This window comes from Equus caballus, chromosome 15 (genome assembly GCF_041296265.1).
Source record: "Equus caballus isolate H_3958 breed thoroughbred chromosome 15, TB-T2T, whole genome shotgun sequence".
Taxonomy (NCBI): Eukaryota; Metazoa; Chordata; class Mammalia; order Perissodactyla; family Equidae; genus Equus; species Equus caballus.
Genome location: NC_091698.1, coordinates 32523745 through 32535940, shown reverse-complemented (window position 1 = coordinate 32535940; position 12196 = coordinate 32523745). Strand labels below are relative to the sequence as shown.

At 38.7% G+C, this 12196-nt stretch overlaps 1 gene segment (V, D, J or C); it reads left to right on the top strand.

Moving 5' to 3' along the window:
• Window positions 1-1297: 1297 nt before the first annotated feature.
• LOC102148119 (immunoglobulin kappa variable 4-1-like) lies at window positions 1298-2174 on the top strand. The segment is given in 2 exon segments: window positions 1298-1417; window positions 1635-2174. Coding segments are annotated over 2 exon segments (507 nt in total).
• Window positions 2175-12196: the final 10022 nt, after the last annotated feature.

The window sequence follows — 12196 nt, the reverse complement described above, 5'->3', positions numbered from 1 at the left end:
AATCCTAATCCCCAACGTGATAGTATTAGGAGGTTGGACCATTACAAAGTGATTAGGTCATAAAGGTGGAACCCTCATGAAAAGGATTAGTGCTCTTACAAGAGCACTATTCTGCAGTGACATCTAATTTTACATTTCCTGTACCTTGCACACAGTGTCAAATTTGTAATTTATTTCTTTAAATAAACTCTAATAATTTCGTAATTCCCACATCTGAATTCTGGGCAGAACTCTTTATTCTTTGTCATTTTTACTGTGTGTAATTTTTTTTCAAATTATCTTATTGTCTTGGATGTGAAGGTTCTTTGATTTTTTGGTACTTATGATCTTTAAAATGTTATTTATGAGGCTTCCTGAGGACTTAGGAATGATGTGCCCTTCTCCAGAACAGCTTTCATTTAAGGCTGTACCAGTAGGAATATCTTAATCCAATTCCAAGTTTGGAGAGTCCCAGACCCATATAGGCCATGCATACAAGGAGTCAAAATCCTTGCAAAGGTTATCTCCAGCCATAACTCCCCAAAGTTGTCTTGTTTTTTTTTCTCTCCATTTCTGCAATGAATGAAGAACCCTCTTTTCAGTTCCTCACAGTTGTGGGAAGAATAGGTTACAATTTCTCTTTCCTTGACTCTTCAGTTGAGCTTAGAGTCCCTCTGGCCCCTATCTCAAATTAGGGTCCCATGTGTCTTTCCAAATGAGTAATTTCTGGTCATGTTTTTTATCTCTCCCACCCTTGAATGGCCCCCAAATCCAAGCTAAGAAGTTTGCAGTGCCCTTACATACCTTTAGGATATAAATGGCTTTAGAGGTCAGTCATATGCTGGTCATAGATTTAAAAAAAAAAAAAATTGGCCCCAAAGTTCTCCTTTTTCTTTTTATCCCTTCTTCCCTCCCTCACTTCCTCCTTCTGTCCCTCCTTCCCTCTGTCACTTCCTTCCTTCCTTTTCCCCTTCCTCCTTACTTCACTTCCTTTATTTTTTCGTTTCGTAGTATTTTTTTCAGCAAGTTTTATTATTTTACCAGATTTGTTGATATGAGGAACCTAGCCCATCATTTCTGGAGACTGGATTCATTTAAAAACATTTTTGAATTTAAAATAGAAACTCTTCATTAGATCATCTAACAGTTTGTAGTTTTAGGGCTTTTACGTTGACTTGTGTGGTTATAGTCATACACATTTTTGGTGGTGATATTTTTGGCACTTCATTTGCATTAGATACTTTCACAACCCACTGAACATGCAATTTGCTTCTATCCTCATTAAGTGCTTTGCATAGGCTCCTGCAGGCCCAGATCACCTGCTTAGGTTTTATAAAAGGGGCTTTCGCCATGTGAGCTCAGCTGCATCAGGCAGGCAGGGGCAGCAAGATGATGTCACTGACAAAGGTCCTTATATCTGTGTTGCTCTGGGTCTCAGGTGAGAAATTTAAAAGTGTCTCCATGCTTTTGGGGTAATATCTTTTTAGAGGTAAAACGCCAATTTTAACATATACTGGGCAATACAGGCTATTTCCAAAATAGACCCAATTATGTGCTGACACGTAATACCATTAGAAGGCACATTTTAAATTACGTATTTCAATGTGTCTATGATAAAATGTCTGTGTGTCATCATTGTCCATTTGTGATTGCAGGTGCCTGTGGGGACATCGTGTTGACCCAGTCTCCAGAGTCCTTGGCAGTGTCTCTAGGACAGAGAGTCGAGATGAAGTGCAAGGCCAGTCAGAGTGTTAGCAGCTACTTAGCTTGGTACCAGCACAAACCAGGACAGGCTCCTAAGCAGCTCATCTATGCTGCATCCAGCAGAGCATCTGGCGTCCCTGACCGATTCAGTGGCAGTGGATCTGGGACAGATTTCACTCTCACCATCAGCAGCCTCCAGGCTGAAGATGTGGCCGTTTATTACTGTCAGCAGTATAATAGTGCTCCTCCCACAGTGCTTCAGCCTCGAACACAAACTTCTTCCCCAAAACCATGGGTCAGTGCGTCTTTTCTGCACCAGCTGCTTCCTCTGCACACAGACATGAACATGCAATTCCTATGTCTACGTGAGAGGTCGTATCTCCTAACTTATTCTTTGAAGGATTTGTAGGGCCCAGGAAAAATTAAAGGAGTTTGTTCTTTCTGGATCCCCTTTTTTGGGAGCTTATTAAAAAAAAGCTGTAAAAATCTCATAGAGATGAGGAGGTTTTATGTCACAGGAACCTGCACGTTTCCCATGGACTGATGGCATGATTATGTCAATACAGTTTGTCTCTATGCGCTGGAGAAGGGTTCAGTGAATTTTACACCCTTATGGATCCATTCTTACTTCTCTGTGTCTCCTTGACTCTGGAACATTTCTATTTTGATTCCTGATTCTCCTGGTCTGCTTTCTCTATCTGTAATCACCCTTAGAACTCTGGGTCATCCCAGTAATAAATACTTGACCTCTCCTAATCAAAACCTTCCACACAGAAGGTATCATCCTTCTCTTGCTTTTTCTTTCCTTGGATGCTGTTTTCCAGCCAAGCTTTTCTGGTCAGTGTCTCTGAAGTTGCTTTCCTACTCCATCTCCTTTTGTACTACACTTTTATCTTCTCTCCATTTCCTTCATCATACTCATTCTTAAAAAGGTAGTTCTGAAATTCTTTAACTCTGTCATTCTAGAAATATATAGTGTTCTTTATTACCTTTTCCCATCATTTGTCATCTTTTTATTTAAATCCATCGCAATGGGAACCCAAATCTAACTTTTCAACTGAAGGATATTGTGGCTCAAGTGTGCTATATCTTGAGTCCCGTGGACAACATTTAATTAACATGCCAATTTCAGTGCAAAAATGGAGAAACTCAGTCATTTTATTATTATTTCTTCACCTCCTTTTGAAATACAGGGATTAATGAAATTTAGCTTCAGGAAAGATCACAGCAAACCTCATCAGTGTAGTCTGAACACTCTTACCTGCATGACACCTTCTCATAATATTCAGAAATATATTTGAAGTATTGACTTTGAGGAATACATGTGACTCATTCATTCATTCAAGATATATTTTCTAAGTACCTTCTTTGTGTCAGGAGCAGAAATATCTGCTTTCATTCCAGTTGGGGGAATAAGAGAAGAAACAAGTGCATTAGTAAATATTTACTTGGTCATTTTGTAAGTGATATGAAGAGAAATAAAGCAAGAAAGTGTTAAAAGCATGCAGAGGTAAGAGTGAGTGCAAACATAAAACTGGATCATGTAGTAGTTATCTATTATTGTGTAATTAAACCACTTACAAAATGCAGTGGCTTAAAGTGGTAGTGTTTTTATCGTTGTTATGTTTATAGGTGAGCTGATTGGTTCTGTTCATATGGGCCAGACTTGATTGACCTTGGCAGGCTTGCCTGTGTGTTTAAAGTCAGCTGACAAGTCAACGGGGTGCTGGTTAATATAGAAAGGCTTACACAACTTTCATCTCTTTCACATTTCTGTAGTTGGCTGACCATCAGCTGAGGCTGTCTGGGTGATGAGAGACCTCATCTCTCTCATCAACAGGCAGACTAATCCAACTTCCTATTGCAGTTGACCGGGCCTGAAGAGAGAAATTAAAACTACCTAAGGCATTCTGAAGCCTAGACTTAGCACTGTCACAGTGTCCCATTTGATGCATTTTATTGATCAGTGCAATTGTTCCTATTGAAGGAGAGGGTAAATAGCCCCTATCTCTTGAAACGAAATACAAAGTTACATTGCAAAATGCATGGATATAAGGAGGCACAGGGGATCCCTCTTAATAGGTGGTCCGTTTTTTCATGAATCTACTATAGACGTTTGGGAAGGTATGACTTAATCAAAGTCTTAATGTGGTGAGGTAATATGCCATAGAAATACCTCCAAGCAATAGAGTTTTAGTTAAAGAAAAGAGATTTGTGGGGCAGAAATGTGAGCAGCATGTTGCAGAAATAGAGGGAAGGCACTGTTGCTAAAAGGTAGTATGAAAGGGGGATAGTGGATACAAGATCAAAGAAATAACTAGGAGGACACAATGTGTAGGACTTTGTAGACTTCTCTATGATTTGGGTGTTATTTTGAATGTTGTGCTAAGTGGGATAGTTTTGAATAGAGCAGGACATGAGTTGATATGTACTTTTGCAGGATCTCTTTGTTAGCAGGCCATTGCTATTATCCAGACTAGAGATGATGACAGCTTTGTTCTATGGCAGTAGCAGTAGAGGAAGTGAGAAGTGTTATATTTTGAAGATAGAGATAACAATACACTGATGGTTTTGACAAGGAGTGTGAGAGAAAGAGAGGTCTGGGGACTGCAAGGTTTCTCTCTGAGGACCAGAAGGGCAGAGTTGCCATTATTTAGATAGAGACAACTGTGGCAAGAATAGATTTGGGAAGGAAGAGCAAGAACTTGGTTTTGGGCATTTTAAGTTTGAGATGTGTGCTAGACCTCCAAGTGGTTGTGAATTACGCCATTGAATATACATCACTAGAGTTCAGGGGAGAAAACTGGAGTGGATATTGAAATATTATAACCAATGTGATAAGTGTTAAATTGATTAGAGGCCCAGGGACTGAGCTCTGAGTCAGGAGAGATGAGCAAGAGCCAGCCAAGGAGTCTGAGAAGGAAGAGTGGGATAGAAGACAAGCAAGAAAGAGTGATGTCCTGGAGCTTAGAGAAAAAGTTGTATCAAGGAGGAGAGTGTTGTGAACATGGTTAATGCTGCTGATGGCTCTAGTGAGGTGAGGACTGGGATGTGAGCATTGGATTTCACAATCCAAAGTTTGGAAGTTATTCGTGACCTTGAGGAGAGCAGTTTCAAATAGAGGGTGTGGATAAGATCTTGAAAGGAAGAAGCTGAAGAAAGAATGGGAGTAGAAGGTTTGGAAGTGGTGACTGTAGTCAGCTGTTTCAATGAGCTTTCCAGTAAAGGAGAAGATGAAACAGGCCATAACTGGAGGGAGATGTGAGATCAAAACTGTTTTTAAAGAACAGCTTTGCATGCTGATGGGAATGATGCTCAAGAGGGAATACTAATAATTCAAGTAAGATTGAGAAATGCAAAGCAATACTGTTGAGGAGGCAAGAGGTATGGGATCAGAGGAAGTGGCCTCAGATGGGAGGGCTGTCTGCTCATTTCCAGTAACAGGAAGGAAAGCAGAGAGTGGCGATGTAGATACCAGGGGATCAGAAGAACCTGTGGGAGTAGCTTGTGGAAGTTCTCTTCTGATTGCCTCTCCTTACCTAGGAAACAGGAAGTGGGGTAATTCGCTTAAAGTTATGATGGAGGAGAAGAGGTTAGGACTTGAATAAAAGAAGGAAAGAGAAATAGTGAAAACTGAATGAGCCAGCGAAATGTAACATGATTGTAGGCCAGGATTAGGGGGCCTCAGGAAGTTTGTGGTTATGAATCTAAAGTGAGATAAGTCAGAATTATTGTGTGTTTTTGTCCAGCCATATCAGAAATATGGGAGCAGGCACGTGGAGATTTGAGATTCTGCTGTATGAAATGAAACAATGGAAGGTCAAGGGAGATCTTGCATGTAAGGGAGTCATTCTAAAGAAAGATCATGGAATTTAAGATGAGTAAGGAGGGAAATGAGAATATGAGAGCCTTAGGGACAGAGAAAATGAGGAAGGGTCAACAGATTTATTAAAAGATAATTTTCAAAGAACAGTATAATTTCAACTCTCTCAGATAAATAGTAATAAAGAACGTGTGTTAAATTATTTTACTCATGTGATATCAGTGAACTAGGAAGATATAATAACCGGCTCAAATGAAAAATCAAAACAGCATGGATATAAAAGGAGTAAAGGAATGAATTGCAAATGGGGACACCTTAAGTAGTTTTCCAAGGAGAGGTAAGAAAGTCAATTAAATCTCTAGTACACAGGACAGAATTCAGGTATCTATCAGTTACTTATAATTCATGAAGAGTTGCAGAAAAGTTCAAAGACAGTATACAGGGGTAGACTCTGATAACCCAGAAAGGTATAGTATAGACCTGCCTAATTTTCCATTGAAACACAGCATTTTATTCCCTACAGATTTCACGTCCTGATGAAGGCTAGAAATTCTTGTCAATGGCATACCAGATGGAGGGAGCTGCAGAGCTCTTAGAAGTGGCAAAGAGTGAAATGCTTAACATTTTGATGATAAAGAAGTTGCAATTACTTTCTGATGTCACATCTAAGGTATGGCCATGGAAGTAAGTGATCAAGGTTGGGTGAAGAAGAGACAGTTGGAGGAGAATTGGTCAAAGAACTGATAGATCAGGATAGAGGAAGGATCATATATGCGTATATTGAAATTACCAGGAATTGTGACAGGCATGGGGTTGAAGAGAGTGTCTGTGAGCCAGGAACTAAAATACCCCAGAAGTGAGAAAAGACTTTGGAGCTGGTGGATGATTACAATAGGGAATGATATTTGGTGATGTAGTCTACCCACATTGAATTCAATGATTGTTTCTTTATTCTTTATTTTTTAGGTAGGAGGTTTGGAAAAGATCTTGAAATGATAAAGGAAGGGGGCAACAGAAACTACTTGAGAAGGCTGCAGGTGAAGTACTGTATTCACAAGAGACCAGAAGGCTGAAGATCACAAAAGCTAAGGGAGTACTCAGAAGAGATGGAAGCTATAGGGCTTTTCAGTGCCTGGGAAGGGATGGGGCCCACCTGGTGGCGCAGCACTTAAGTGCACACGTTCTGCTTCTTGGCAGCCCAGGGTTCACCGGTTTGGATCCTAGGTGCGGACATGGCACCGCTTGGCAAGCTACGCTGTGGTAGGCGTCCCACATATAAAGTAGAGGAAGAGGGGCATGGATGTTAGCTCAGGGCTAGGCTTCCTCAGCAAAAAGAGGAGGACTGGCAGTCCTTAATTCAGGACTAATCTTCCTCCAAAAAAAAGGGAAGGGGTGTGAGGAGTTGGGGAGGGTTTTAACATCCTGCTCTTTAGGAATCTGAGTTCTTCATCTCGCAAGTCTTCCATACATTTTTTCTCCTCTCTTAAAACCTGCTTTACTGTTCTTTTCAATTTAAAGACTTTACTAATGATAAAAGGAACCTATTCTTCACTTCTCATTTTTACATTAGGAGTCTTTTTTATGTTAAAAACGTATTGGGAAAAGTATAATTTGCATTGGTTCTATCACAAGGATAGGTAGAAATCTAGTGTTTTCTCATTCTTGGGATGTTTCCTCTGGACCCACCTTAAATGGCAAAGTAGGGAAATATGGATGCTCAGTGGATAGTGACTACAAACTTGCCTAGAGAAGAGGTTCTATTTGGGGAACAGCAGTAAAGGCAGTGGAAAGGGTGTTTGGGATCTGAATGGAGAGGACTAGACTCGGTTGCATGACCCAGCACTGAGACCCAGAGTTAGTACTGAAATAAGATTTAAAGGAAGTGGATGGAAAGATAGAAAAGGAGACTCACTTTCTTTTGGAGTAAAAGGAGTCCCAGCTGCAGGTTTTTAAACTACACCATGCCAACTCTTTTTTTCCTCCAACAAAACAAACCAAACAAACAACAAAAAATAACCCTATATTTGTATAAGTAACTAGCAAGTGAGAGACAGCTGGGCTGTCTATCCCATCTACCCTGGTATAAAGGTTAATATTTGGGCTAATGTCATTATGAGAGTACATCTTGAAGTTGGAAAACAGTAATTATCTTTACCTTCCAGGCTGCTGATGATAAGAATGAAGTCTGTCCCAGACCCACTGCCACTGAACTGGGTAAGCATGCTCTTAACTTGAGTAGAATCGTGGTTAGTGAGGGCCCTGGGGGCCTGCCCAGGTCGGTGGTGATATCCTGCTAAGCAATGCTTCACATCTATGCAGAAGAGGCTTTCCATGGCCCTGCTGCTGATGGAGACTCTATCTCCTGCAGAGACAAGCAAGGACTCTGCTTCGTGAGAGCATGATCTACCCAGTGGAACCTGCAATCAGAGGCACATGGGGCTGATCCAGAGATGCTGTGTCACTCAAGATAGAAGAAAAAATCAAGCTGAAATGCAGTTTCTGTGACAGGTGGAAAGGTTTATGTTGCTTGAAGCATTTATTTTACATGCAATTTTAAGATTGTGGATCTTTCTGAAGAGGAGGATTACTTGGAGGGAAATCTCCACCTCTGTGTTTGTAAATACTCTCTCATCTGAAACACAGTAGAGCAGGAGCCTGAGGATCTGGGATGGTAACAACATCTTGCAGCTTCTCTTTTTGCTTGATGTTGCTCAAGCTCCATCCCCCAGAAATGGCTCCATTTACGAGAATCAGATCACCCTTCCAGGATGCCATCTAGCTCCCCGTGTTACCCAAACTTCCCATCAAATCTGTAAGTCCCATAACATGAGGCAGTCGTTTCATTTTCTGCTCAGGTTAGACCGAGTTGGTTTTTACTGTTTGCAACGAAAAGTTGTGACTGATAAAAATATGTTTCCAGATTTGACAGAATTAAATCATCAAATTTTTTTCTCACAAAATATTTATAGTTGTACTAAATTCTTTTTTCTATTAAAATTTAGAATAATTTATGGGGTTGTAAAACAAGTCTCAGTAGTATATTGCTTAGGGTTGTGTTATAGTTGTCAATAAACTTGACAGAATCAATGCTTTTCTTCCTTAATTGTGTTTTCATTTATGCATTTATTAAACAAATACTAATTGAGAATCCACTGTATATCAGGCATTTTTCTGACTACTCGTGTTATAATAATGATGGTGACCAATGAAAGACATGAGCCATTCTATCAGGGGTGTCAGTGGTAGGGATATACACATTGATTAAAGAATGCTACAAAAATGCTGAATTTGAACAAGGAATTGTATGTCTGAGGCCATCGGAAAGGGCATTCTAAGTTTCTTTTTTGTTTATCCTATACAAAATAGAAAGATTTGGAAGCCTTTTAATCAGACAGATGACATGATGAAATTTGCCTTTAAAAAGGTCATTCTGGTTTCGTTGGAGAACATTTTGGAGAGAGATCAGAATAGAAGCAAAAATAGAAGTTAGGAAGCTACTTTAGGAGTCCAGAAGAGAGATGCTGGCGTCTTGGTTTAAGGCCCTCACTGTGAGGATGGAAAGAAGTGGATGGATTTGGGAATATGTAGGATGTAAAACTGGCTATGAGGATTGAGGCAAAGAGGAGTGTCAAGAATGTCTGCTCTGTTTCTGGTTTACACAACAAGATGTATGGCGTCCCCTTTCCTAGGATGGGGTTTGGCAGGATTGGATGTGGGGAGGGGGAAGATAATGAGTTATATTTATATTATAAAGATATTGAGTTTGAGGTGCCTTTGAAACATCCAAACATTAAGAGTTTGGAAGACAAATCTGAGTTGGAGATATCAGTTGGTGCGAGATGTGCTTCTCCTATTCAATCATATTAACTTTAATAGAATTAGTTCTTTCTGCTATTCATTTTCTTTTTTATTCATTTGTTTATTCGACATATATTAATTGACCAAATACTCCATGCCGAGGACTGTGTGAGGTACTTTGTGGATATAATTTTTGGTAATTATCAATAAAATTGTGAAATTGTAACGAATTTTAAAATTTTATTATAAAAGATAAAAGTGCACAACACACACACATGAACATTTTTTTTTGGATAATGATCAAGTACGCCTCAAGATGTCATCATATCTAGTATATTTCTGGTCTCCCCCTTCCCTGAAATCCAATGTATCCTTTACTAATTGTAACCTTTCCTTCGCCTCAAAATGAAACCCTATCTCTAACATTTCTAGTAATCATTTCCTGGTTTTTACATTCTTGGTGTCTAAACCATAAAGCTTTGCTTGTTATGGCACTTTATGTAAACAGAATCAAAATACTCTGAATAGCCAATGCCATCTTGAGAAAAAAAGAACAAAGCTGGAGGTATCACACTCGCTCACTTCAAAAGATACTGCAAAGTTATAGTAATCATAACAGCAGGGGACTGGCACAAAAACAGACACACAGATGAATAGAATAGAATGAGAGCCCAGAAATAAATCCACACATCTATGGACAGCTAATTTTCAACAAAGGAGTCAAGAACGTACAATGGAGAAAGGAAAATCTCTTCAATAAATGGTATTGGGAAAGCTGGACAGCCACATGCAAAAGGATGGAAGTAGGCCATTATCTTACACCATGCACAAAATTAAAAAGGGTTCAGGACTTGAATGTAAGACCTGAAGCCATAAAACTCCTGGAAGAAAGCATGGGTAGTACAATCTTTGACATCGGTCTTGGCAGGATGTTTTTGAATATCATGTCTTCTCAAGTGAGGAAAACAAAAGAAAAAGTAAACAAATGGGACTACATCAAATTAAAAACCTTCTGCACAGCAAAGGAATCAATGAATAAAAGAAAAAGATAACTCACCAAATGGGAGAAAATATTTGCAAATCATATTTCGGATAAGAAGATCATATGTCAATTATATAAATTACATACAACTCACCAACAAAATACTGAACAATCCGACCAAAGGTCGACAGAGGATCTGAACAGACATTTTTCCAAAGAAGATACACAGATAGCCAACAGGCACACGGAAAGATGTTCAACATCTCTAATTGTTAGGGAAATGCAAATCATATTGCATATTTGTATATATTCTTTTGTGACTAGCAACTTCTCCCCTGCTTTCTTGAGTTATAATTGACAAATAACATTGTGTAAGTTTAAGGTGTTCAACATGTTGATCTGATACACCAAAGCCTGCAAAAAGATTATTACCACAGTGTTAGGTAACACCTCTGTCCCATCACTTAATTACCATGACATTTTTTGGTGAGAGTATTTAAGATCTACTCTCTTAGCAACTTTCAAGTATATAATCCAGTATTATAAACTATAATCATCAAGCTGCACATTAGATCCCCAGGACTTATTCATCTTATAACTGAAAGTGTGTACTATTTGTCCAGTATCTCTGTATTTCCCCCACCCTCAGTCCCTGTTGATCAACACTCTAGTCTCTGTTTCTATGAGTTCAGCTTTTTTAGATTCTGCATGTAAGTGATAAGTGTTCCTGTTGTCCACATCCTTGTTAGCATTTGATATTGTCAGTGTTTTGGATTTTGGTTATTCTATAGGTGTGTAGTGGTATCTTATTGTTTTAATTTGCAATTCCTTAATGACCTATGATGTGGAGCATGTTTTCATATGCTTATTTGCCATCTGTATATATTCTTCGGTGACGTGTCCATTCAGATATTTTGCCACTTTGAGTTGTTGGTTTTCTTATTATTGAATTTTTGAGTTCTTTGTATATTTTAGTACAACTCTTTTATTATATATGTCTTTTGAAAATATTTTTTTTCAGTCTGTGGCTTGGTTCTCATTCTCTTAACAGTATCTTTCACAGGGCATATGTTATTAATTTTACTGAAGTCCTGCTTATACATTTTTTCTTTCATGGATTGTGCTTTTGGTGTTGTATCTAAGAAGTCATCACTAAACTCAAGGTCACTTAAATTTCCTCCTATATTATCTCCTAGGAGTTTTAAAGTTTTGATTTACATTTAGGTCAATAATCCATTTGAGTTAATTTTTTTGAAAAGTGTAAGGTCTGTGTTTGGATTCTTTTTTTGAATGTGGATGTCCAGTTGTTCCAGCACCATTTGCTGAAAAAACTGTCTGTTTTCCATTGAATTGCCTTTTTTGCTTTGTCAAAGATCAGTTGATTGTATCCATGTATAGGTCTATTTCTGGGCTCTCTATTATGTTCAATTGATGTGTATTTGGCTACTCTTTCACCAGTGCCAATCTGTCTCAACTTCTGTAAATTTACAGTAAGTCTTGAAGTCAGGTAGTGTCAGTCCTTTAACTTTGTTCTTCTTCAATACTGTGTTGGCTGTTCTGGGTTTTAGTTTGGTTCTAATTAAAGACTGTAATATCACCACTTTAGTTTCCTTTTACCCTCTTGATACATCCATGTTTGTTATTCATTTTTTTTTAAAAATAAACTATTTGTGCTAATTTCAAAATCTGTAATCCTAGGAGGACTTGGTTATCTGCTTTCTGTGATTCTGCTGTTACTTGTGTTGTTCACATTCAGGTAGTCTTCTTTTTTTGTATATCAAGAAATCTGATATCTTGCTCAAGTTGGTCCTTCAAAAATCATTTATGAGGTCTCCTGAGAGTTTAGAATGGATGTGTCCTCCTCAAGAGATGTTTTCTGTTTGTTTATTCCCGATGTTTGGGGGCTCTAC